Source organism: Gordionus sp. m RMFG-2023, chromosome 1, assembly GCF_954871325.1.
Source record: "Gordionus sp. m RMFG-2023 chromosome 1, tfGorSpeb1-WG-v2, whole genome shotgun sequence".
NCBI lineage: Eukaryota > Metazoa > Nematomorpha > Gordioida > Chordodea > Parachordodidae > Gordionus > Gordionus sp. m RMFG-2023.
In genome coordinates, this window is record NC_088775.1 from 16,282,120 (window position 1) to 16,306,696 (window position 24,577).

The 24,577-nt window shown below is 27.2% G+C and overlaps 1 protein-coding gene across 1 annotated transcript; it reads right to left on the reverse strand.

The window, feature by feature from the left end:
- Window positions 1–1,480: 1,480 nt before the first annotated feature.
- Window positions 1,481–17,444, reverse strand: LOC135922090 (vacuolar protein sorting-associated protein 41 homolog). Its single transcript, XM_065456506.1, has 21 exons — window positions 17,423–17,444; window positions 17,322–17,354; window positions 17,182–17,277; window positions 17,054–17,137; window positions 16,935–17,009; window positions 16,755–16,889; window positions 16,590–16,709; window positions 16,015–16,539; window positions 13,952–14,246; window positions 13,704–13,868; window positions 12,636–12,908; window positions 12,172–12,497; window positions 10,607–10,734; window positions 8,809–8,995; window positions 7,207–7,323; window positions 6,485–6,617; window positions 5,423–5,563; window positions 4,856–4,992; window positions 3,942–4,254; window positions 2,367–2,524; window positions 1,481–1,672 (listed from the first exon to the last, which is right to left on the reverse strand). The coding sequence occupies exons 1-21, from the start codon at window positions 17,429–17,431 to the stop codon at window positions 1,613–1,615; spliced, it is 3,510 nt and encodes a 1,169-aa protein (XP_065312578.1). The 5' UTR covers window positions 17,432–17,444; the 3' UTR covers window positions 1,481–1,612.
- Window positions 17,445–24,577: the final 7,133 nt, after the last annotated feature.

Consider the following 24,577-nt stretch of genomic DNA (forward strand, 5'->3'; position numbering starts at 1 on the left):
TCAATTTATAGCCTTTGAGGCAATATTTTTAAAAAATTATGTGATTGCAAAATAATAATTGATAGAATCCTTATGAGAATAGTTAAAAGATAAAAGGAGCAATCCATACGTCATTCTATTCCATTTTAAAAGATAAGTATTACATCTGTTACATTTTATATAATATTAAATTAAATTTATGTATTAAAACAACTAGGAAGGAATTTATAGTGCCTTCTTCCATATTCTCATCTAGGTAACATAACAAGGTTATATTGGCATCCTTGCGAAAAAAGCCTGAGGAGTTATCCGAGGCCCACGTGTGTTCTCTTTTTGACGGGTGGTAAACCAATGAAATGAATGAAATAAAAAATTTCTAAGCTATGTTTTTATTCATTTTATTTTATAAAATTATCTAAAAAAACGACTCAATTTATAAATCATAAGTACATAAATCGCGAATCACTAATCATAAAAAAATTTTACTACCCACCCGATCAATAGCTAGTACTACTACACTAGAATGAATTATTCATTCAAATATCAAATTCAATAAGTCACATATATTGACAATATTTTTTATATTATTACTGAAGGTAAACGTTTCAGTTCTATAGGGTCTAAACCGGGACGGGGCTGTTGGCGGACTGGTATTTTCCAAGGTCCGCGGATCAAAACGATCTTATAATTCATTTTATGTCTAGGTCCGTACAGATATTTAAGTGTGTCTTACTGTTCAACTCATATAATTTGCTTACATTTTATTTTCTAGAGAAGTTATTTTAATTTTTGCGATTATTTTCCTAGTTCACTTTTGCAATATACAAAGGAAAAGTTTGTAAAAAAAGTTTATTAAATTAAATATTTGTATCATTTATTATATTATTCATATTTGATTTTGTTATAAAATACTTTTATTAATAAAAATATAAAAAAACAAGAATTAAATATGATAAAAAGAAGAATATTTTTAAAATAACAAAAAAATTTAAAAACCGGTCAACCAAAGTCTGGACCGGGCTTTTGTTTGAGGATCGTTGCCCAATCAAGTCCGTGTATATCGGTTCTGTCCGGAAAAAGACCGGACCATGACCTTCACTAAATGTTTCACATGGAATTTTATTACTTTGAGATTTTGAAATAAATAAATATATAAAAGTTTATTATTTTTTGTAATTTTATAAATTCTGAGGCTTTTCATAAATAAGTAAAAATGGTTTATTGCCACTACATTTTTATATTATAAATAGAGTGAAATCAGTCAAAGGTGAATCTGAATAAAAAAACAAAACTGAATAATTCATTTTTTGCCGCCTTTAAAAATTAATAATTTAGAAATATTTTTTATTTAAGGAAAATTAAAAAAAAATCATTGATTTGAGGTATGACTTGATTTTTTTTTAAAAAAAAGAATGCAAAGAATTCAATATTTTTTTTGTCTATTTATAATATTCGTAACATTGAATCCATTGCTGGCAGACATTCAAAAAAAACCTAGAAATTATATTTATACATTTGATTAAATTTCCTCTTGTAATATAAAAAGATAAATACGTATACAGAACGAAAAAATTTGACAATATAGTACAATCATTGGCCAGCGTTATAAAAATAAAATTAAATACAAAAATATTCATTTTCCTATTGCAGACATTAATGATTGAGAAACACTTGAACATATGGGGCAATTGATCTGATGTTATAAAATAAAATTTAAATAATATATTTATAATAGTTGACAAGTCGGTCAAAAGTCATTTGACCTAGTCATATATGGTCAAATAATCTGAAGAAAAAAATTAAAAGATATTGGATCCCCAACCATAGCAAGAGGAGAGCATCTAATTAATAATGAGTTGAAGCATATGAAATAATACAATATTTTAAGTATCATAAATTTCAGAAGTAAAAGGAGGTGTATTTAATAGAAAAAATATGTGAAAAACTCCCAAAACAATTCGATTTCGACCCTAAATGGGTGGAATGTTCCCATCTTGCCCATAAAGAGAAATGGCATTTTACTAACAATTCTTAATATTAATTCTTTTTCAGAAAGAAATTAATCGATTTGGGTTAATCGACATACGAAAAAAGAAATAGATATTTAAAAAAACCTTGATATCAGGAAAATTTATTAAAAATTAATGAACCAGAACAAGGCTTTGTCACGAAAAGCGAAACATTAATTATAGAACGATAATGAATTTTAAAAATATTATAAAATTAATATAACAGATATATACAAAATAAAGGCCTTAAAAAACTTTATTCGAATTTGACAATATTTGACAGTTCAAACATAGACCAATTTACCTAATCATATTTGACCGGGCCCTGATATAATATATTATTATCGCGAATTACAAATTTGTTTATTTGAATATTACTTTATAAATTGAAGTGGTAGAGTTTTCGTAAAGTAAATTTTTAAGGCACTCGTGGTGAAAGGCATGCTTGCACAAGTATAGAATAATGTCATTCAGATTAATATAGTTAACTTTTTTATGTCGAGAATCGCCAATTTTTCTATCATCTACCCCATTGTCTTTATGTTATTTTAGGTGTGCATAATAGAAAATAATTATTAATAAGTCTACCTAACTTAGAGATCAAAAAGAGGAAATTTTTTTTCTCAGAATCTCCTTTCAATATGACAATTTTTTATGGCGAAATTTAGGATTTATAAAATAGATATAATATTAGTACTTTATAGTTTGCACAAATTGAGCGTTTGCTTATTGCCATACACTTTTAATAATAAAAACGTAACGCATCCCTTGTTTAAACTGATGTTGTCATTTTATTAGTACCGCCGATTCAAAATTTAACTAAGTTAAAAAAAAGAATCGGTTTTTATAAATTATATTATCGTCTGGTTCATTTCATTAATTCTAAATATACTATTTCAAAAGATAAGCTAATTTTTTACATTTTTCATTAATGTTGTTAAATGGCTCGATTTGAGCCGATTTTTAAAAACGACTAACTGAATATTTTTACCAGAAAAATATTGCCTATGCCTCGAGTTTTCGCTAATAGACATCCATATATGAGCAAAATCTTCAGGCTTGCGTAATATTTTTCTGGATAAAATATTGAATTATCGACTCTGAACGCCGTTTATCAACACTAATTTACATATAATTAAACAATTATAGGAAGAAATTTTTAATGCCCTTCCCCATATCATTCTTAGGGTAACAAGATTTTGGTACTTGCAAAATGATAGAATTAAAAAAAAATTGAAAAAAGCAGTTTGGTCTTTAAAATGGTTTCTAATGCTAAACGGAAATTTGACCAATTTGCACGATACCATTTGAAATGCATTATTTGCGTTTCTAACGCAGCTGTAACTCTATCTACCGAGAATTAACTCAATTAGCGGCTTCTCTATTAGTAAAAAAAATAAATCTAATTAACTCGTAAGTAACAGCTTGTCTCACTGCTCGTAGAAACGCTCATATGTGCGCACATTAAATTACAATCTAATATACAGCTGTTAAATCAGTTCTAAATGTGGATTAAAACAATTAATTGACTACAAAGCAATTTGTCTAATTGGAGTCCCATTAATATTTAAAATTTGGCCAACAAGCCTTTTTAAGATTTGGCCTCCATTTTTTATAAAACGAATGCAAAATGGAGTCTCACGATAACTAGATAAGACTAAGCTTGGTATTTATTTTTTTTTAAAAGCAAATAATAGGTAAAATTTATAATCTAAAGCGATATTATTCATTTCATCGCATTGCGCGATCAATTATAAATTTAACCTATTATTTGCGAACTTTTGAAAAATACCCAGCGAGGTGTGCTCCATTGCCTGAGCGATTAGCGCTTACTATAACTGAAGCCTAAATCCAAATAAAATAAACTCCAGAGTTGATTCATAGAAATCTGACAATTCCAGAGAATGTGTTACTTTAATAGAGTAAATCTTTAATATATAAAACAAACATTACCCGTCATCGATGTTTCGTCTTTTGTCGAAGATGTCTCCTTATCACAACTTTTATAAACGCTATTATCAGAAGCGGGGTGGAAATTTAAAGAGGAAGAGTCGGAGAACAGGGACTGCTGGCAATGACTACAGTTAAAATGGACACTTTTAAGATGATGATCTTTGTTGTTCTTGTGAATATTTTCGTTTAGCAAGAAGGCGTAATCGGCATCATCCGTAAGGGTGAAAGATTTCTTACTAATTTGAAATTTTTCGCGGAATAATTGGGCGGCGTCGGAGAGCAAAATTTTATTGCAACTATCTCTGAGCTCGGTCTTAGTTCAAAATTATTTGTCCATTTATATACAAAAATAAAAATATAAAAATTTGTAATATCAACCATCTTTTATGTTGGAATAGAAATCTTCAATCCTTGGAACCGGAAGTAATCAAGGAATCGAAACCTGTTATAGAAGACAGAGTAACTTTAAATGTCCAGAAACCGGTTACTATAAAATTGTGGAGTAATTTATATTTTTATTATTTTAAAATATTGTGCGATTGACTCATCTTGGAGTATTTATTTATCGTTTAAATTTTTTTTGATATAATAGAGTTTGAAACCTGAGTCTGAAACCGTGTAAAATTTAAGAATCGAAACAACTAAAGTATTCAGAATCATAATATTTTTTGTCCTAATCCCAAAACGCTCGTTATAAACTCTCAAAAATCATATTCATTTTTTACAATTTGATAAAATGAGCTCTATCTAACCTCAGTAAAAAACGAATATAATGATGAATAACAAATTTTGCGCACATAATCAATCTTTGAGCCCAGACCGGGCCTTAAAACCGGGTTTATTTTTTAATGATAGATTTGAAAAAGAAAACTAAATGGTAAAAAGCAAAAAAATTCAAATAATAAAAAAAAGACCTGTAAATGATAATCCCTTAATATTTTGACTAGCGAATCCCTCAAACCTTGGATTTTCATTCCGGCTTGGATTTGTTGAATTAGTATTAGAGGATCGACATAAGTTCCGATATTTTGTAGTAGAATTGTTACGAAGGCTTATTAAAAAAAAATGTATTTATACCAGAAGTGATTTTTCTGCCCAAAAAAATCTCTCACGATCTTTAAAGCTATTTGATTTCGAGCAAATGATAAACTCTGATATTTATTTTAACTTGAGATAATTAATTTCAAAGTAACATACCCGAAGCTAAAGGTGATTCAACTAAACAATGAAGCTTAACGTATGATTAACCAGATTTCATAATGACAACTAAAAAATATATTAAATTAACTTATTATAGACTAATAAATATATTTAATACAGAATAATAATGCACTTTTAATATATAATAAAATACTTTGTTTTTAAAAAAAATTTAATAAGCGGCAAATTTCGTCAAATAATGTCGCGTTCAAATGACATAAAAAAATCGTTAAAGTCCAAACCAACAATAAATTTATAAATATAAGGAAAGTTTATTTTACAAGGATTATTAATTGATAAATTGATAAGTTCGACCCATAATTCGCTATCGTCTTGCTCCTTGCAATAATTTATAGCTCCGTTTATATCCTCCAGGTTTTGAATCATCACGGCTAAAGCTTTTTTAGAATTTCCTACTCTTACTTTTTGGGATTTAATAATTATGTATATATATTTTTTTTAAATAAATGATAACTTAAAGTTTCCTAAAAAATTTTCATTTAAGAAGACCATGAAAAGATTTTTATGCATAGAAATCACAAAAGATTTTACAAAAAAGTATTTTAAATCTTAGATAACATTTGATCATTAATCCTGATCAACTATTCTCAAAAAAAAATCCTCATTCTTTGATGATTTTATGAAAATCATTGAATAGGTTATATTATTGTCCAATTAAAAATAGATTAAGGTTTATATTAATACTTATTTTAAATCATTTAAACAGAATTTTGAAAATTTATCACCAATAAATTATCTAATATATCAAAAAATCCAATCTATTTAAACTATCGATTTACATATTAATTAAATCAAAATTTATCTATTTAATATTTATGCAACGTTGAGGTTATCAATACCAGGGATGTGATTTTAAAAAACCAGGGTCCTGGTTTGAAGAACATAAAGAAATATAGACTCAAAATAACACAATTTTTTTTCATTTATTTTTTTATAATACATCATTTACAAGTAAAAAATTAATTAGTAATTTATATTTCAAATGTTCTATTTTCCTACAATCATAAAATAAAATGGAAGCACCAGAAAATTTTTGAAAAATGCGAAGGAAAAAAATGATTCCATGAAAAAATAATTTCTAACACCTAGAACCCTCCACTCTTAAAAATGGTCCAGGTCCTGGGTTGACTTCAGAATAAATATGAGGGCTAGGGAGGTTACATCCTTGATTAATAACCTAAACAAAATAAATAAATTTTAAAAAATAAACCTCATTCGTATTTAATTTTTAATAGTGTATAAAATAAAGGGCGTTCTCAAATTATATATAATTTATAGGGAAAAAGTTTGTTTTAAATGTAAGTCAAAATAAGAGAAATTACCATACAAAAAAACCATTTCACGATGCATTTCACTAGTCCTACACTCCTCCAGAGCCCTGTGTAGATTGTAATGTTGGCTATTTTTCAAAAAATTCATCAATTTTAGAGGTTCATATTTGGCGTATAATTTTACCTAATATACATTTATATATAATTTACAATGACATATAATAATACCTAGACTGACGATTCATTCATTAAAATGCATTTTTAAGCGTCGTTAAAAGCAAATCAGCTGGACCCGCCATTTTGGTAACCTTTATAATAATTATTTTCATGTTAAAAACTAATATTAAATTGATAACTTACTTTCTCATTATCTCGATGATCAGGCAATTCTTTAATAAAGTTTGCATCAGATATAATATAAAATTAGGCTCTCGTTTAAAATTTTAATATTTATTACAGTAACCAAGATGGCGTCTCTAGCTGATTTGTATTGATGTACACTTTTAATGAATGAATTGTCAGTCTAGGTATTATTATATGTCATTGATAATTTAAGAATTAAGGTTTCATTTATAATTGACGCAATGGATGCGATATAACAGTTAATCGAGTTAAATATAAAAAAATCTTTTAAATCAATCAGTTCAAATCATAATTTTAGAATGATTAATATTAATAAAAGAAATATCTCATTAAAAAATTTTAAAACACGCAGCTCTTATATCGTGTCCAAGCAAAAAAAACATTAAATAAATATAATATATAATTATAACTTGAAGACCGTGAAAATTTTTGCCAAAATGAATGTCTTTCTCAAAAAGTAGGTCCAAGTAATTTAGTAACAGATTCGGTGAGGGTTCAAGTTGTTGGACAATGTGATTGACATTTATCTATAAATAGAAAAGATATTTTTTTTATTAGAGGATTCAAAAAATTCTAATCGATCACTTTAAGTTGCCGAAACTAATTTTTAAATGGAGTAAAATATAGCAATTTGAAGCTAAATGGCAGTGTTGTTAAATGCTACTTTTAAAAGTAGCGCGCTACCGCTACCGCTTTCAAATGAGTAGCGCACTATTAGCTACTTTTTTACGCTATATTTTGATTTTTTTTAAAATATTTTTTTACGTAATTTTATTTCCACAAATAAAATATTGGTATAAAAACATGATTATATTTGTTACATATATATATATATAATTTATTTATTATTGCACTTTAATAATAATAACATTTCGGTACTATCATCCCCAAATCTAGAGCGATGATCAGAAAGTATATTTGCCATACCAAATAATCGTTCAGCACTAGCACTTGAGCGCAAAGCAGTATTAAATTTAATAAACACACTTTTTATATGAAAAAAATCATAAAAATATTTAAATGAGTATTTTAGATTTAAAAAAAGCATCTAGAGATTCAATAATATTATTCAAAAAAATCATCTATGGAAGGCCGCGGTTTCGATCTTGCTATAGTATTAGTATCGTGGTTAGGCATGGCATTTTTTAACGTTACCATCAGCCTATCAAGTTGCCCTTTAGATTCAGTTAAATTATTGTATGGCCAATTTAATTTGAAACTAGGATGAATAGCAGCTATTATGTTATCATCATCATACAGATCTGGAAATCTAATTTATATAAAGCGATTATATTTATAAAAAAAAGAATACCTTTTTAATTTTCAAAATTTAAATTTATCTGAGATTTAGATTCATTCATAAAAAATATTAAAATAGCATTAAATTATGGTAAATAAAGGTTATAAAAATATAATTATTATACACAAGGTAATTAATAATATATTAATTTTGAATTTTATATTAATACTATATATTAATATTATAGAAAGGATAATCTATATTTTTCTCATTTTCCAAAGAAATTTCGCTATCTTCAACAATCTCACACATTTTTAATAACTAGATTTATAATGCTAACTACATTTATAATGTATATTTTTAAATATAAATTTAAATTTCAAAATTAAATAAAAGGATTATAACATTTATAATGTATATTTTTAAATATAAATTTAAATTTCAAAATTAAATAAAAGGATTATAATTTTAGATTTAATAAAAAATATTTTTTAGATGTATTTATTATGTAATATTGAAAGGCTACTTCGCTACTTTCTAAATTAGTAGCGAGCTACGGCTATCGCTATTTTCTAAAAAAAGTAGCCAGCTAAAGCTACCGGTACTGAAAAAAGTAGCGCGCTATTTTAACAACACTGCTAAATGGTAATGGTATAATGTTTTTTTTAGAACTCGATTGTTAGAACCTTATAATATTCCCGCGACTATATGTTTTATGCATGCATATAAAAATAAAGAAAGGAAATGGAACAAGGAAGAGAAATAACTTTACTTTGTCTCGATATTTGATGAGCAAATTTAAGGTTAGAGTTTTATCCAATTGTATAAGAGAAGAAATCGTTTTATCCTTGACCATTTCAAAAAGCTGATAATCGACGATGAGTTTAAACGTCTCCGAACTCATATTTAACTTGATGTAAATGGATAAGGCCATTTCGTACTTCTCATTGAACGTATAACTGTTATGTATAAAAGAAAAAACAATGTTTCTCTCAAAATATATATCTATATGAGAATTTCCATTTCTACGAAATATATTATACAACACCACTAATCTAATTAGAGTACTCGTAGTAGGTTGAATTTTTGAGGGAGGTAATTAATGACCTGATTATTTAAATACGCTAATTTTAAAAAAAATATACAATTGTTTAATCTTTTTTATCTGATATTTCACTTTCTCTTGTGGGAGATATTATTATCTTTTTGTTTTACTTTTAATCTAATTTGAAAAAAACATATATTCAAAATAAGCAAGAAATATTCCTAATATGTGGCTAGGTTAACCCTTATCAAAACCATAAATTCGAAATTTTTACTATATATAATTTTTTTTTCCTGTTATTTTAGCTTGTTATATTTCTTAGGCTTATTAAGTTATTATGATTATTACAATAGATACATAAAATAAAAATCATTAAATTTTATGTTATATATGGATGTAAAATAGTTATTAGTAACATTCAATATATTTGTTTAATGAGTCGTAGGCAGTAGGCTTGTTGACAGAAGTTGCTAGACGTATGGCTGATTTAACAAACAAGTTATCGAGTTTTTTAAATATTAATTTGACCTTGGTGAGCAAGTCATTTTTATGTTTCTTATTTTTATCCATGTCATCCCTCTTAAAGGATGTAGAAATGTGATTAATGGGTAAGAGGTAGATAGTGGCATCCCTAATTTGCCATGTCAGTGATTTTTTGCTAGCAGGGGGGTTTTCAAGGTCCTAAAGGAAATTTAGCCATTAGTTTACTGAAGAATAATTATCTAACAAGGAAATCAGATTTTTGGACAGGTGTCTGGCAACTTAAAGTCTTGCCTCCTTAGGTATTCGGGATGTGACGAATGGTTTTGAAGTTGTTAAAAATATTTCTACATATGAAGAGTCGGCTGGATCAAACGTCGAACTATCTGCGCCAGTGGAGTTAGGGACTGTTGGGCCAGTATGTTGGGAATGGTAGCTATCGGTTTCTTGTTGTGATGAGGGCAAGAGCAGAAAGTGCATAAAATTATTGTGTATTTGTAACACGTTTATATAATATAAAAAATAATTAATTAATTTTATAATTAATTTAGATTATGTATGCTTATCTTACCATCATTAAATTAAATAGATTTTAACTATTTTATACCTATTATATATATAATTAATTTAGATTATGTATCCTTATCTTACCATCATTAAATTAAATATATTTTAACTATTTTATATCTATTATATATAATATATAAAATTTAATTATTTATATTTTATGTATCTATTGTAATAATTATAATAATTTAATAAGCTATATATAATTTTTTTTTTTAAAAAAAAGAAGGTTTTTCTTCTTTCTAAAAAAAGAAGTAGATAACTTGCAGGCCAGACCTAATATCCGGTACAATAGTCTGGATAGAAAAATATATCTGGTGGGGTCCTAAAGTATAAATTGACAATGCAACCTGGACCGAAATATTTTAAAAAAAAACTCCTGCTAGACTGGTCTCTGTATGCATAAATTTAAAACCATTTATTTAAGGTTCAACTTTTGTGTACTCTTGAAACGTTTAAAAAAATATAATATATTTACAGCAAAGCTAGGCATTGGAGCAGGATCAAATCTTCAGGATTTTGACCTAATTTTTCTAAAACTAAATTTGTCACGAAATTTAGATCGTATAATCTGGAAGGCAGCAGCTTGATAAGGTCTAAAAAAATCTAGAAAGACAAATTTATAAGAAAATGTATACATAAAAATTTATTAAAAAAATAAAATCAACTGATATCATGTAAAGATTTCTTAAGTCATTGGAGAAGAATAAACAACCCTAAAATTAGGAATATCACGCTCAATCAGTAACCGGTGGCATCGTTAGTTCTTATGATATCTAGAAGAGTTTAAAAAAAAAGTCTGTGCAAATAAAATTTAAGCGTGTGGCCCGCAACGTGTTCGCCCTTTAGGGGATGGCACTGTCGTTATCTTCAATCATTTATTTTATCGGCACATATTTCCTAGCAAATTTCAGATTAAGCTAAGATTTTCTTTCAAAAAATTGTCAAATAGCTTAGATGATCATTAAAAAATAATAATTAAATATCAATAATTAAATAATAAATAAAACAAAAAATAAATAAATTAAAATACAAACATATAACGTAGGTTGAAAGATTGAGTTTACAAATGAAAGAGACATGAAAAAAATGAGGAAAATCTTAAAGCGCAAGCACAACAAAATAAAGGATAAAATTATAATTACTTCTTAATTTCTATTATATGGTACAATAAACTTCAATATTCCCTTTCCCTCTTCCCCATTCTTCCCTTAACTTTTACCCACTTTAGGCTTTAAAATTAGCACAGCTAAAAAAAAGAGCCATTTCCCATATGTAAGTAATAAATCTCGATATAAATAATATTGTAATCTTTATTGAAATAGTAATTCACAAAGAGTGAATGATTTTGACTAGATACCGAAATCAAGAAAATATATCACAGCCAATGACATAATACCTAGACTGACGATCATTCATTCAAATGCATTTTTAAGCGTCGTTAAAAGCAAATCAGCTGGACCCGCCATTTTGGCAACACATATAGTAATTATTCTCATGTTAAAAACTACTTTTAAATTGATAACTTGCTTCCTTATTATCTCGATGATCCGATAATTCTTTAATAAAGTTTGCATCAGATATAGGAATAAATTAGCCTCTCGTTTAAAATTTTAATGATTAGTGTAACCAAGATGGCGTCTCCAGCTGATTTGCATTGATGTACACTTTTAATGAATGAATCGTCAGTCTAGGCATTATATATGTCATTGATCACAGCAATATCGCGCTATTTTCACGATAACTAAGCTTAAGGTGTGCCAAGCGTGGTTTACCTCCTTTTCCACTCCAGATCTCTTATTTAAAAAATATATATTTCAACTATAAAATCTTTTGATTTCTCCTGGAGTGGGGCTTTGACTCCTCATATAACGAAGTATTAGATAATTATTATTTTGACAAATTTTAAGTTATTTATCGATAGAGATCGTAGTTGTTTAGTATTTGTATCGATATATTTTTTGGCGTATTAAATATATCGCCACATGGAAAAATTGTATATTTACATTCCTTTTAGTTAGGTACATTTTATGAAAAAAATACCCGATAGCTCACGTTATTATCATGTAAAACCCATTTTTCGATCTGGCTCTTTGGTGAAGACCTTATCATCAATAACTCGGAAAAGATTAAATGGTAGCATTGGGATTCTAATTCGACCAAAATCTCTTTATCATTCGTCTTGTTTAGAGGAGGAACGTTAAAAAATTTCAAATTTTCTTTGTATTCTTCCGCCGTATTGGGATTAAGGATCAGAACCAAACTCCTCAACTTTTGACTCTTCGCAAATTTGTAAATCACATCCGTCCACATCTCGATTAATAACGTCGCAATGGCGAGTTTAAAATTGTTGCTTATTATTTTTGAATCTTTAAAATTTTATTGTTAATTTTTTTAAATTTCTGATTATATTATATTACATTTATTTTGCTTTCTTTCTTTCTATGTATAATTTTTTCTATAGCACGATATAAAACTAACTGCCTTTTTTTTCCATAAAAGCAAACCTCCAGTGCCAGAGTTGATCGAGAAGGATAGGGGCATGAAGGGATATCTGTAATACGGTTTGATAACGTTCAGAGCCGCCTTTTCGAACAGTCCCTCGGCTATCAGGTGGTCAGAATAAATCTTAGCAACTTTGTATGAGAGAAGCAAGGCTTGGTTAGATTCTTCGGTGTTAAAACTAGGCCTGCTACCATATTCCTTGATATTATTGGTTGCGAGGCTGGAGGGAGATTTCGATAAATTTTTAGTAGTCATTGTCAGAGCATTATTGTCAGCTTGATAAATAGATTTTAAATGAATTTATGTTATCAAATACTATAAGCAGATTTTTAAAAATTACTAGCAGCGGCATCTTAGCTAAAGTTTCATGTGTATTATGTCCGATAAAAAATTATACCTTATATATAAAAGTATAGTGTATCTTTGACACAAATATTAGTGGCACTGACCAACTTTAAATTAATCAAGAATTCTATTTAGTTGTCTTCAACCTGATTATATGGAATAGGGATGAGGGTGGCTTATAGAAAAAAGTTAAATATGATTTTAAGCAGGGATCCAATCCGAACCAAATCCAAACCTTTAAACAGGTATTTTTTACCAAACCTGAACAGAACCACTATATGAACCGGGTTGACCCCATGATTTTATGCGTATAAAATAATGTGAAAATGTTTGCTAGTTTAAATTCTAATAATTTTTATAAACTTCTGTTTAATGCCATTTTATGTTTTTTAAATATTTTTAAGCTTATAATGCCTAGAGATAAATGAATCCAATATATCTACATGTAGTATTATTTATATTTAAATTAAATATTATTTAATAATGTGCATTCAATAAAATGAACGTTTTATCCACGTATTTTAATTTTAATGATGAAATAAAAAAAATGTGCTTTCCTATACATAATTCGACAGTGTCCAAACCGGTGCTTAGTCTAATATCTTTAATTTTTTACAGAGTCTGAACTTTGACCCGTCATTTTTATTCGAACTCCCTGATTTTGGGCAAAAATTCGAAATTTTTAACTAGTTAGAAAAAAAATATATAATAAAAAATTAATCTACCTTGAACTTGATATGAATAATATAATTTGATGGCGGAATTGAGGGCCTCCTCGAATGATTCTTTGTCTAACAACCAATAAACGTGATCTTGAGAGGACCTAGAACGACCTAAAACAATGTCCTTTGGACTCGCGACAAAAAAGATTCCCTCTCCAATTAAATAATCTAGGAAGTGAAAATAATTAAAAATCTATGAAATCGGCAATTTTACAAAATATGATAATATTAGTATTTGCAAACTTCAATACCTAAACTATATTGAGTGGGTTTCGTAGTTTGCCAATCCTTGGTGGACAAGGCGTCGTTGACCGTTTCCTCATAATATTTGTCAGTTCTTGGATTAATAACATGTAATTGAGGCCTAACACATATATCTCCATCAATTTTTGGCTTAGGTGAGTAGAAAGATGGTGGTTTATTTTCTGGAAATTCAGACACTTCTTCTCCAGAAGCTATTCCCGTGATGGATAAGATGGAATTTGTTTTCTGGTGGTCATCATCCATTCCGGATGCTAAGCTTGTGGCTATAATTTGGTTATCTTCCTAAACAAATCAAAAAATAATTTACAAAGTTGCTAAATAATTTAAAATTCATTTTCTTTACAAGAAAATTAAGGATTTTTTAGCAAGGATGTGAACCCGAACCCTCGTATTTTGGTTGAACCCGAACCCGGACCCTTTTTAAAAGTGAAGAGTCCAAGGGTTCTAGGTGTCATAAAAAATTAAAAATATTTTTTTAAATTTTATTAACTTTTTTTTGGAATCATTTATTTTATCTTCGCGTTTTTCTTTCAATTTTCTTTCTGGAGTTCCATTTTATTTAGATATTGTGATATCATAAATTATTTTCCAGTGTAATAATATTTTATTATGTAAATTTATTAATATGCTATGTTATAGAAATACGTTGATTATTTTGAAAGTGAATTATTTTGTAGTACAAGTAATAATATTTTAATTTAAATAATATTGCACAACACGTTGGTCCTCAATTTGTATGATGCTAGAAAGATTATTAAATTTGAAAGATTTCTGTAAAAAATAATTAAAATATAGACATAGCATTATTGAAATTTCTTTTTATGTTTATTTGATTTTAAGGTATATGGATTACAGTGTTGTGATGATTTAATGAAACATATTGACTATTTAATTAAAACACATGCATATATAATTATAATCTTTACAAATGTACAACAAAAGAAATAATAAATCAATAATGATATGTCTATATTTTAATTATTTTTGCAAATATTATCATTTTATATGAATGGGTTTGAATTTAATCGTCAATATGTTTCATTAAATCATCACAACACTGTAGATGCCGATTAGATTAGAAAAATTTAGTCCTTTTTATACGAAATATTAGAAAAAAAATTTGAGGGCAACAATATTTGCAAAATAGTGTTGTATATGCTTATATATATTTAGACCCTCGGTATCAAGTTTTATTGAGTATTGAGCAAAAACAAATGGCTAAAGACCATCTTAAGGATTTATGGCATAAGCAAAACTCCATTATTTACAATATATTGGAGGCTATGACAATACCTATTGATTGTAGTGATAATAATAACAATGATAGCAACATTGATGATCTTGAAATTTTACTTTTTGATAAAGAAAAAAAAATCAAATTATCATCAGAAGGAGGATCAAAAAATGCCAATTGCATCTTTAATAATAAAGTTCTCAGAAGTTAAGAGAATAAATATGGATATAAATATTTTAAAATTCTGGAAAGAAAATTATTCAATATATCCAGAATTATATATCTTATCTAGAATCTTCCCGGTGACACAAGTACAATAATTTTATAAAGATAACTATCTATTTTAAGTAAGGGTAGAACATGTATTTTCATCTTTGAAATATATATTGTCTACTTTACGTGGAAATCTCAGGGACGATATTTAGAAGATATTATAATTGTGCGAGAATAAAACATTTAAAATATAAATTATTTTATTTTTAAATTTTTCATTTGTAAATGAAGTATGATAATAAATGAATAAAAAAAATCTTATTTTGAGTCATTATTTTTATGTTCCCTAAACCCGAACCCTGGACCCAGGTCCTTTCAAATTTTATTCCTGTACACAAACCTGGACCCTTTTTTTTTATCGAAGGGTTCACATCCCTGATTTTTAGGACAATTAAGGTAATCAAAAATGCTCTTTTCAATGATTTACAATTTTATTATTTAAAGGGAAAAAAATAAAATTAATTGTAGCAGAAATTATTATCAAAATTTTTTTACATATATAATTTGTAGTAATGTAAACAAGTATAAATCAATGTTTTTTACTTTTGAGTAAGCTAAGAGAGCTATATTATTAATGTCAGGATATGGTATCAATCCGCATATGTAAAAATGAGTTGTGACTGTTCTAAAAATTTGTACATATTTGATAATAGTGTTGCCAGTAATATTAAAATTTTCAAACAATGATGTGGTTAAATAAATGCCACCTGATTTAGGTGATAAATTTTTGGGATTAGAGGTTGGAGAAGTTGATACAATCTTACATAGTTTGATCTGATCAATCCACCCTATCATAAATATCTTATTTTTATTGTTAATATTGATTTGAGGAGAATTCTTTTTAAGCAAGGAATTTTCTTTACTACTGCCAGTTAAACTTTTTTCCTCATCTGATTGTTCTACTGATTTATTGCTATTTTCAGTGGAATCTAAAACACATAATTTTTCAACTTCTTGGGGTTGAGAATGCCATCTAATACAGCATGGGAAAATAGTTTTAATGGGATGAGAGTCTCTAATGATACTCCCTATAATACTATTGGAGTAGGTATCATAAATTTTCACAGCCTATAGAATAAGAGTTATTTTTAAAGAAAATTTTAAATTAAGATATATACTTTTAAATCATTCCAAGCTATATAATTTGAAAACCATTTGATGCTCTCAATAGAACCAAAGCCACCACCATATATAATATTTGTTTTTTTCCCTAACATTGTTTTTTCATATATAATAACCTATTTTGAAAGATTTGATAAAATAAAATTTATAATGAACATTACTTTATCTAGACCAACTACAAATAATTTAGATGTGTTTACTTTGCCAAAGTGTGGATTTAAAGCTATACACTTAACTTCAATATCAAATCTCTGTGAATGATTATGCTCTGAATTATATAAACCAGTTATAATAATCTAAATACATATACTATAAAATCAAGTTATTAATTATATATTTACTCTGCCATCATGTGAACAACTTGCTATATATTCTCCCATTAAATCTACACTTATTTGATTAACAGTGGATGAATGCTTTTATTATATTTACATTTTATAGAAACATGAATAAAAATTACAGTGGCTATATCTTTTCCTTGAATTTTATTGCCTAGATGATCTATGATGTGAATCATCCCCCAACTAGTACCAATTGCTAGAAACTTTTATTAAATTATTATAAGACTTTTGGAGAATTATACTAAACTTTTTCATGGGCGACAAAACAAGATAACGAATCTTTGTCTAAAATATTATAGATATCATTTCCCAATCTTTCATACTTCAATCTTGGTTCCAAAGACTTTAATTTTTTTTTCTAATTATAAATAATCAATTTCAAAATACCTCTTCATTTTCACTGTATTCTTCCTCAATATACTAAACAAATAAATATCATAATTATAGAAATGTATAAAATTAATATTTCATCAAAATATTCAAATTACCTCGCTCATATGAAAAAATGAATGACAAGATTAATAAACCGCATTCATATGAAATTATTCATGAGTGCTAAATATTGCCAATTTGAGAAATAGTCAAATACAATACATAGCATATCACTGGCGTATTTAGAGGAATTTGAATTTAATTTTTTTGTGTTATTTCTATTATAATAATTTAACTGTTTTGTGATATAAATACTTGATATTAATATATTATTTGAAGATGTGTTATGTAATTTTTTTTTTTAATTTTTAATGTTCCTTTGAAATGATTATTTTTAATAAGGGATTATTTTTTTATTAAAAATTAACAATAAAACAATATAATTTAAAAAAATCTTAAAAAAAACTCTTATTAGCCCTGGTGCCCCCAAAATATTTAGGTTCTAGAGTCTTGAACTAAATCATATATCTATATAGATAATCATGGAAATTAAAGACAACATACATATCTTAACCGATTCATGTCTCCAAATTTAGCAGTGATCACAGCGCTTATGGGAGGTAAAATTTTCTCTGACACAAGCAAGGGTTGCATTGTAGTATCGGAACCTTGAAAACGATGCTCTATCTGACACCGTTTATCTTTTAAAAAGTTTAAACTTCAACACCCAACAAGAACGAAAACACTAAGCTCACCTAATTTTACGCTGCAGCGCAAAGGAAGGACGAGATTTACAATGAATGGGTCACGCGAGTAGCCATACTTAATAAAAATTACATGTTACCAGCATTCATGAGAATGGTTGAAAGGTAAAGATTGCTATGCATTCCAAAGAGATCAGGAAAAGAATTAAATATTATGTGAACAACCATAGATGTCATTTACAACATATGTCTTGAAGAATGTGACATGGAATCAAACGACAACGATCTTGGATGACAAAGTGAAAGACCATTAATAAGCCAATATTATACACCTACATGCTCAATAGGACAACGTCAATTATTAGCAATGGATTCCTAGCCCACAATATGACAGCCACTATAACAAGCGCTACCCAAAATCTACTCCATATTATAACACAGAGATGCCAAGGTCTAAGCTGTAATGAAAGACCTAGGTATTACAACAGCGACAGTCAATACAGCTTTGATAAGAGGAATAATGCTTACATTTTTAGTTTTCCAAGATTTTATCCAAGCGACAATTAAAATTTTAATAAATTCAAAAATAATAACAATTTTGAAGGTAATTTAAACAATCTCGGGGGACAAGAAATAATTAGTTATAACGCAGGATATACAAATATTACAGAAATAATGAGAGGCCCAACGAGAGTCATAATCACAACAATAGAAATTACAACGACTGTCATAGAAACATTTTATTGCATAACGATAGAAATCAAACTTGTGATTCGAACGATATAAACATCATGAATATTTAATAAATTGCGAATGACAGGAATGCAAAAGGAAGGAGTACAACTTGCTTAGCATGGGTGTGAACAACATGGACCAGGGTACAAACGATGTGAATGGTGATCACAATCAAAATTAACTATATATTGAGCACTATGCAATTCGATATAGGTATAGTTCACTATCTTATCGACTAGTAGCAGTCAAAATTGACATAAGTAATGCTATAATATCATAAATAAATCAGGTTACGACAGCAATACAATCAGGATCATAGGCATAGCTATAGCGTACACGCTTTCAAAAATATTATTAAAACTTTTTTTGTCGAAAGCTTAGCTGATGATAGCTGGAAAATTATCAAATGTCAAGGAGGATCAAGAATCAACACATAAAACAACCCGGCAATGAAAATATATGCGAAACTTAATTTAAAGTAGGTCATCGCGTCTGAGATTCCAGGTAGAAGTCCTAGAACAAGATATTTAATAACAATTCTAATTAATCTAGTAACAATAGGGGTGCTAGAAGAGTTATATTATCTTATCTATATATATAATCCTCAAAAAATGTCAATCAAGTTTAACCAATAGAGTTCTTTTAAAAAATATTTGTCCGATGATAATCATCATAGAAATTTTAAGCCATTAGTAATTCCCATGTGATATATAATATGGCAAAACACAATATCCATATCAAATTTGCCATTGCATGTAAAATATTCTTTTTTCAACAAATTTTATATAGATAATATTTTTGAAATATTTGCTCAACACCATAGTAAACACTATATTCTTCATTTATTTTATTTTTAATGTGTAAACTTTCATTAGAGTCTATGATATCTGGGCTGAATCAAGGAGAGTTGGCTTCAAAGTTAAATTTCAATTATTTTATTTTTGATAAGATCACATATACCAAGGTAAAAGTTCTTATATTTTAAATTTATATAAAAAAAATTCTTTTTACCTTTTAAAACCTAATTAATCAAAATTCAGATGCCATATCAATAATAGATGATGTTTAGATATTAGTAATAAATATTTGCTCAACACCAAATTAAACAATATTTATTAAAATCTTCAATTATTTTATTTTTGATGTGTAAACTTTCATTAGAGCCTATGACATCTGGACTGAATCAAGGAGAGTTGGCTTCAAAGTTAAATTTCAATTATTTTATTTTTGATAAGATCACAAATACCAAGGTAAAAGTTCTTATATTTTAAATTTATTTAAAAAAAATTTCTTTTTACCTTTTAAAACCTAATTAATCAAAATTCAGACAAATTCTAAAACCTCTAGAAATGCCTAATAAGAAACTATGTGTTATTATGTTGTACTGACTTATTATCTTTTTAATCAATTGATAATATAAGAATGAAAGATTTTTTGATGGTATCAAATTTATGAAAAAAAAATTGATATATTATCTATAATAGATAAACCTTTATGTCTTTTTTGTTTTATTGAAATAGCATTTGCTGCTGAGGAAGGTTTACAATAGTTGAATTTCATAGCCATGCTAACAATAAGATTACACATAGACATGAATGATATAAATAATATTTGATAATTCATATTCATTATCTATGTTTCTGTGTAGCTTACAACCTAGAATAAATTTTTAACAAATATATTTCTTCTTGATAAATTCTCCCTAATTTGTTGTCTAATATATAAAGATAATGATTTTATGTTATACTTTTCATAATACTTATTTTAGAAATACCAAGTTATCAATTCTAATTCTGATTTGCCAGACAGGACAACACTAAGCCCGACTGCTATTAATAATGTTTACCTATCAATGAAAGCACATGTACAATAAGAAATTAACTCAAAGGCCAAAATTTTGATCAATTACATTCTATATGTGGACAGATCAATACAGAGAAGAAACTATAGTACATTTACACTTCATTTAATAATAGATAATTTTGAAATGATTTACTTTACTTTAGCAACTCATGATATAACCCCAAAAGACACAGGTGAGATTATTCCAATTGAGATTGATAAAATAGAAGAGGAATTTAATTTAAAAAAGAAAAAATACAAATGGTCACTGATGCTGGGTCTAATGTTAGAAAGGGTGTTTGATTAGGTGAATATGAACACCGCTTATGTTTGGGTCATGGTTTACACAATCTGGTTACAGTAGATGGTATTAAAAAGGTACCCTTATTTGAAAATCTCATCAAAAGAATTATAGGAATTATTACTGTTCTAATATATAAAACTACAATAGTTGAATTTGAATTCGAGGCAGATCAAAAAATGCCTAAGTATAATAGATTTAACATCAGACATGTTAGATCATGATAGCACTGATCCATATCCAGATACCCGATTTTAAATTGGCAATTCCATTGATAATGATAACAATATTTCCACGCAAAACCTTAAAATTGAACGTCCCAACACGTTGGCATATATAAATTATGCTAGAAACCATATGTGGATTAAATAAGAATATAATTAATAATGTTTTGAAAAGAATTGGAAAACACTTTCTCAAATTATCAAACTATTAATCTGATCTGGTAGAATAACTATTAGCATTTCTTTTAAAAATTAAAGAAACTGTCGAATTTCTATCAGTACGTTACTTTTTAGAGGTGAAATTGAAACACATTTAATAGTAAATGACAGTGATAGTTCTGAAATCATTTCACTTAAGGAAAATATGCTAAAAAAAACTTTCGCTACGATTTCCGGTTTGTGATTTTCAAGTAATAATATATAAGTACTTTCATTTATTTAATTCACTTTTTATTTCAAAAATTATCTAGGTATTGGCTTCTCCTCCTTTAGATCTAAGATTTCAAAAATTGACAATTGTGTCATAGTATATAGTAGAACAAGATTGCTGAGCTTCAGAATTTATAATAAAACATCTTAAACTTATATAGAATGATGATATTCAGATAGTAAATATAGCTATTGAGGATCGAGAGGAATTATTAAATTCAAGTTGACAAAATTGGCAAATAAACATTCAACAAATATAAATTATGATTCCACGTTAGGTGACAGAATAAGAATACCACATTCTTCTTTGAAGACGACATTCACAAGATATGGATGTTCTAAATTTTTGGAGAGAAAAGAAGAGTGAACCAATCTTTCCAGCTCGCCAAAGAAAATTTTGTATTCCGGCGACTAGCACACCCAGTGAAAAAGTTTTATCTACCGCTGGATTGACGTTGAATTCAAGGATATCCAAAAATTTAAATAAAATCATTTTTATATATGATAATTATAAAATTACGAAATCGATTTTGGATTTATTGTGAGTTTTATCTTAAATAAAGATCAAAACATATGCCGAGATATCTGTAGAATAGTGTATATTTATTTATTTTTTTAAAAATTATTAAGCAATTAAAAAAATTTATGTTATAAAAATTTATAATTGCGCCGATTTACGCCGCTTTTGATGACTGAGGCTAAAAATTGGCGCGCCGGGGCAGGCGACAAATTGTGCCGGCCACCGATAGTTTCGTACACGCACAGGTCTATTTATACATTATGAATTATTATATACGTCAATTAGACATGGTTATAATATATTTATGAATTTAAAAAAATATAATATCTATTATAATAATCCTCAAAAAACGTCAATCAAGTTTAACCAATAGAGTTCTTTTAGAAAATATTTGTCCAATGATAATCATCATAGAAATTTTAAGCCATTAGTAATTCCCATGTTATATATAATATGGCGAAACACAATATCCATATCAAATTTGCCATTGCATGTAAAATATTCTTTTTTCAACAAATTTTATCTAGATAATATTTTTGAAATATTTGCTCAACACCATAGTAAACACTATATTCTTCATTTATTTTATTTTTAATGTGTAAACTTTCATTAGAGTCTATGACATCTGGGCTGAATCAAGGAGAGTTGGCTTAAAGTTAAAATTCAATTATTTTATTTTTGATAAAATCACATATACCAAGGTAAAAGTTCTTATATTTTAAATTTATATAAAAAAAATTCTTTTTACCTTTTAAAACCTAATTAATCAAAATTCAGATGCCATATCAATATCAGATGATTAGATATTAGTAATAAATATTTGCTCAACACCAAATTAAACAATATTTATTAAAATCTTCAATTATTTTATTTTTGATGTGTAAACTTTCATTAGAGCCTATGACATCTGGACTGAATCAAGGAGAGTTGGCTTCAAAGTTAAATTTCAATTATTTTATTTTTGATAAGATCTCAAATACCAAGGTAAAAGTTCTTATATTTTAAAAAATTTCTTTTTACCTTTCAAAACCTAATTAATCAAAATTCAGAGATGCCATATCAATATCAGATGATGTTGAGATATTAGTAATATTAGCCAATTTATCTTTCATTTTTCAAAAGTATAATTTTTAAAAATAATTTTTATGCATTATTATATCATGCATTTTGCTTTTTTTTTTAATCAAGGCCTATACCAAAATATATGTTGCTGTACACCAAAATAAACACTATTTATAATATTGGAGAGTGGTTAAATTAACTACACTATACTTTATGAATTATCACTTCTATGAAATATCAGAGCAAATATATATAAAATAAGTTCAGACAACTTTAGTAAAAAAATTGAAATTAGGCTAAGCAAAACTTGGGATGGGCATTAATTAAATTCTTATTGGGCCTAAAAATGTTGTCATTTGCAGACCTCTGGTGATAATACAATTATATATTTTTGTTTTTCTTTAAATTTCTGAACATATTAAAAAAGTAATTTTTATGGTTCCACGTCAATTCGGCGATATAAACAAATAGCATGAGAAGCTATTTTGCCTTCTCCCTTAACTCCAAATCCTAATTGATAGGTATACTTAATAAGTTAAGACCCTGGATTTTGACCCTTGGCAATTATTTTTGCTATAGCCCATTGCAATGTGGTAGATACTACCACAGTGTTTTATGAGATAAACAGTTTGGCCCCATAATTGATTTTAATCTATGATGGCAGGTCTTTTTTAATTTAGGAAGGTTTTAAAAGCTTATAAATGATTCTTGATGAGTGCAGATTTTATAAGAAGTGAGAACAAAAACCATTGTATCTGGGTAAAAAATTTGTTACAAATATCATAACTTACAAATCATATTTTTTTTATTCCATATTTTCCGTAATATATTTGACTATTGGTTAGTTGAGTAGAGCCCAGACCCGGGGTTTGGGCAGGGTTGCCATGTCTCCCCCCCATCAGTGGGAGTCTCCCACAATTTTTTAGTTTACCCACATACATCTCACTCCCACAAAACTCCCAAAATTAGAAATCTCCCACAAAAAGCTCCCACAATTTTTTAATTTCTCACACAATTTTTTTTTAGCATTTTAATGTTTTTAATAAATAAATAATAATTTTGAGAGACAGTATTTGATTATTTTTATATTTTTAAAATAAATTTTAAATATTTATTCGAAAAATATGTCTAGTTCTTTTATTTTATTTTTCCGCTCTAAAATATATTTTTTATAAAATTCTCCAATTCTCCACTCGACATTTTCAAAATTTTTGTGTTAGAAAGAATAGAAGTTAGAACAGTATGTATAATTATTATAAATATATTTTAAATTACTTAATATATTTTATATCGTTATCTAGAATTGCAGTGCTCCACTCGACATTTTCAAAATTTTCGTGTTAGAAGAATAGAACTTTTAGAAGTGGATATTTAATCTTTAATTCTTTTAAATAAAGTTAGTGGATGAATAATAATGATTAAATAATATTTTTCACTACTTACTTTTATACTAT

What these genes read in the sequence shown, in the direction of transcription:
- LOC135922090 (XM_065456506.1), bottom strand. An exon ending in AAGGAAAAGATATAGCCACT is followed by an intron (nt 17,010 to 17,053) that starts GTAATTTTTATT and finishes ATATAATAAAAG; the next exon opens with CATTCATCCACTGTTAATCA. An exon ending in TGAAATGGTTTTTTTGTATG is followed by an intron (nt 5,564 to 6,484) that starts GTAATTTCTCTT and finishes AATCCCAAAAAG; the next exon opens with TAAGAGTAGGAAATTCTAAA.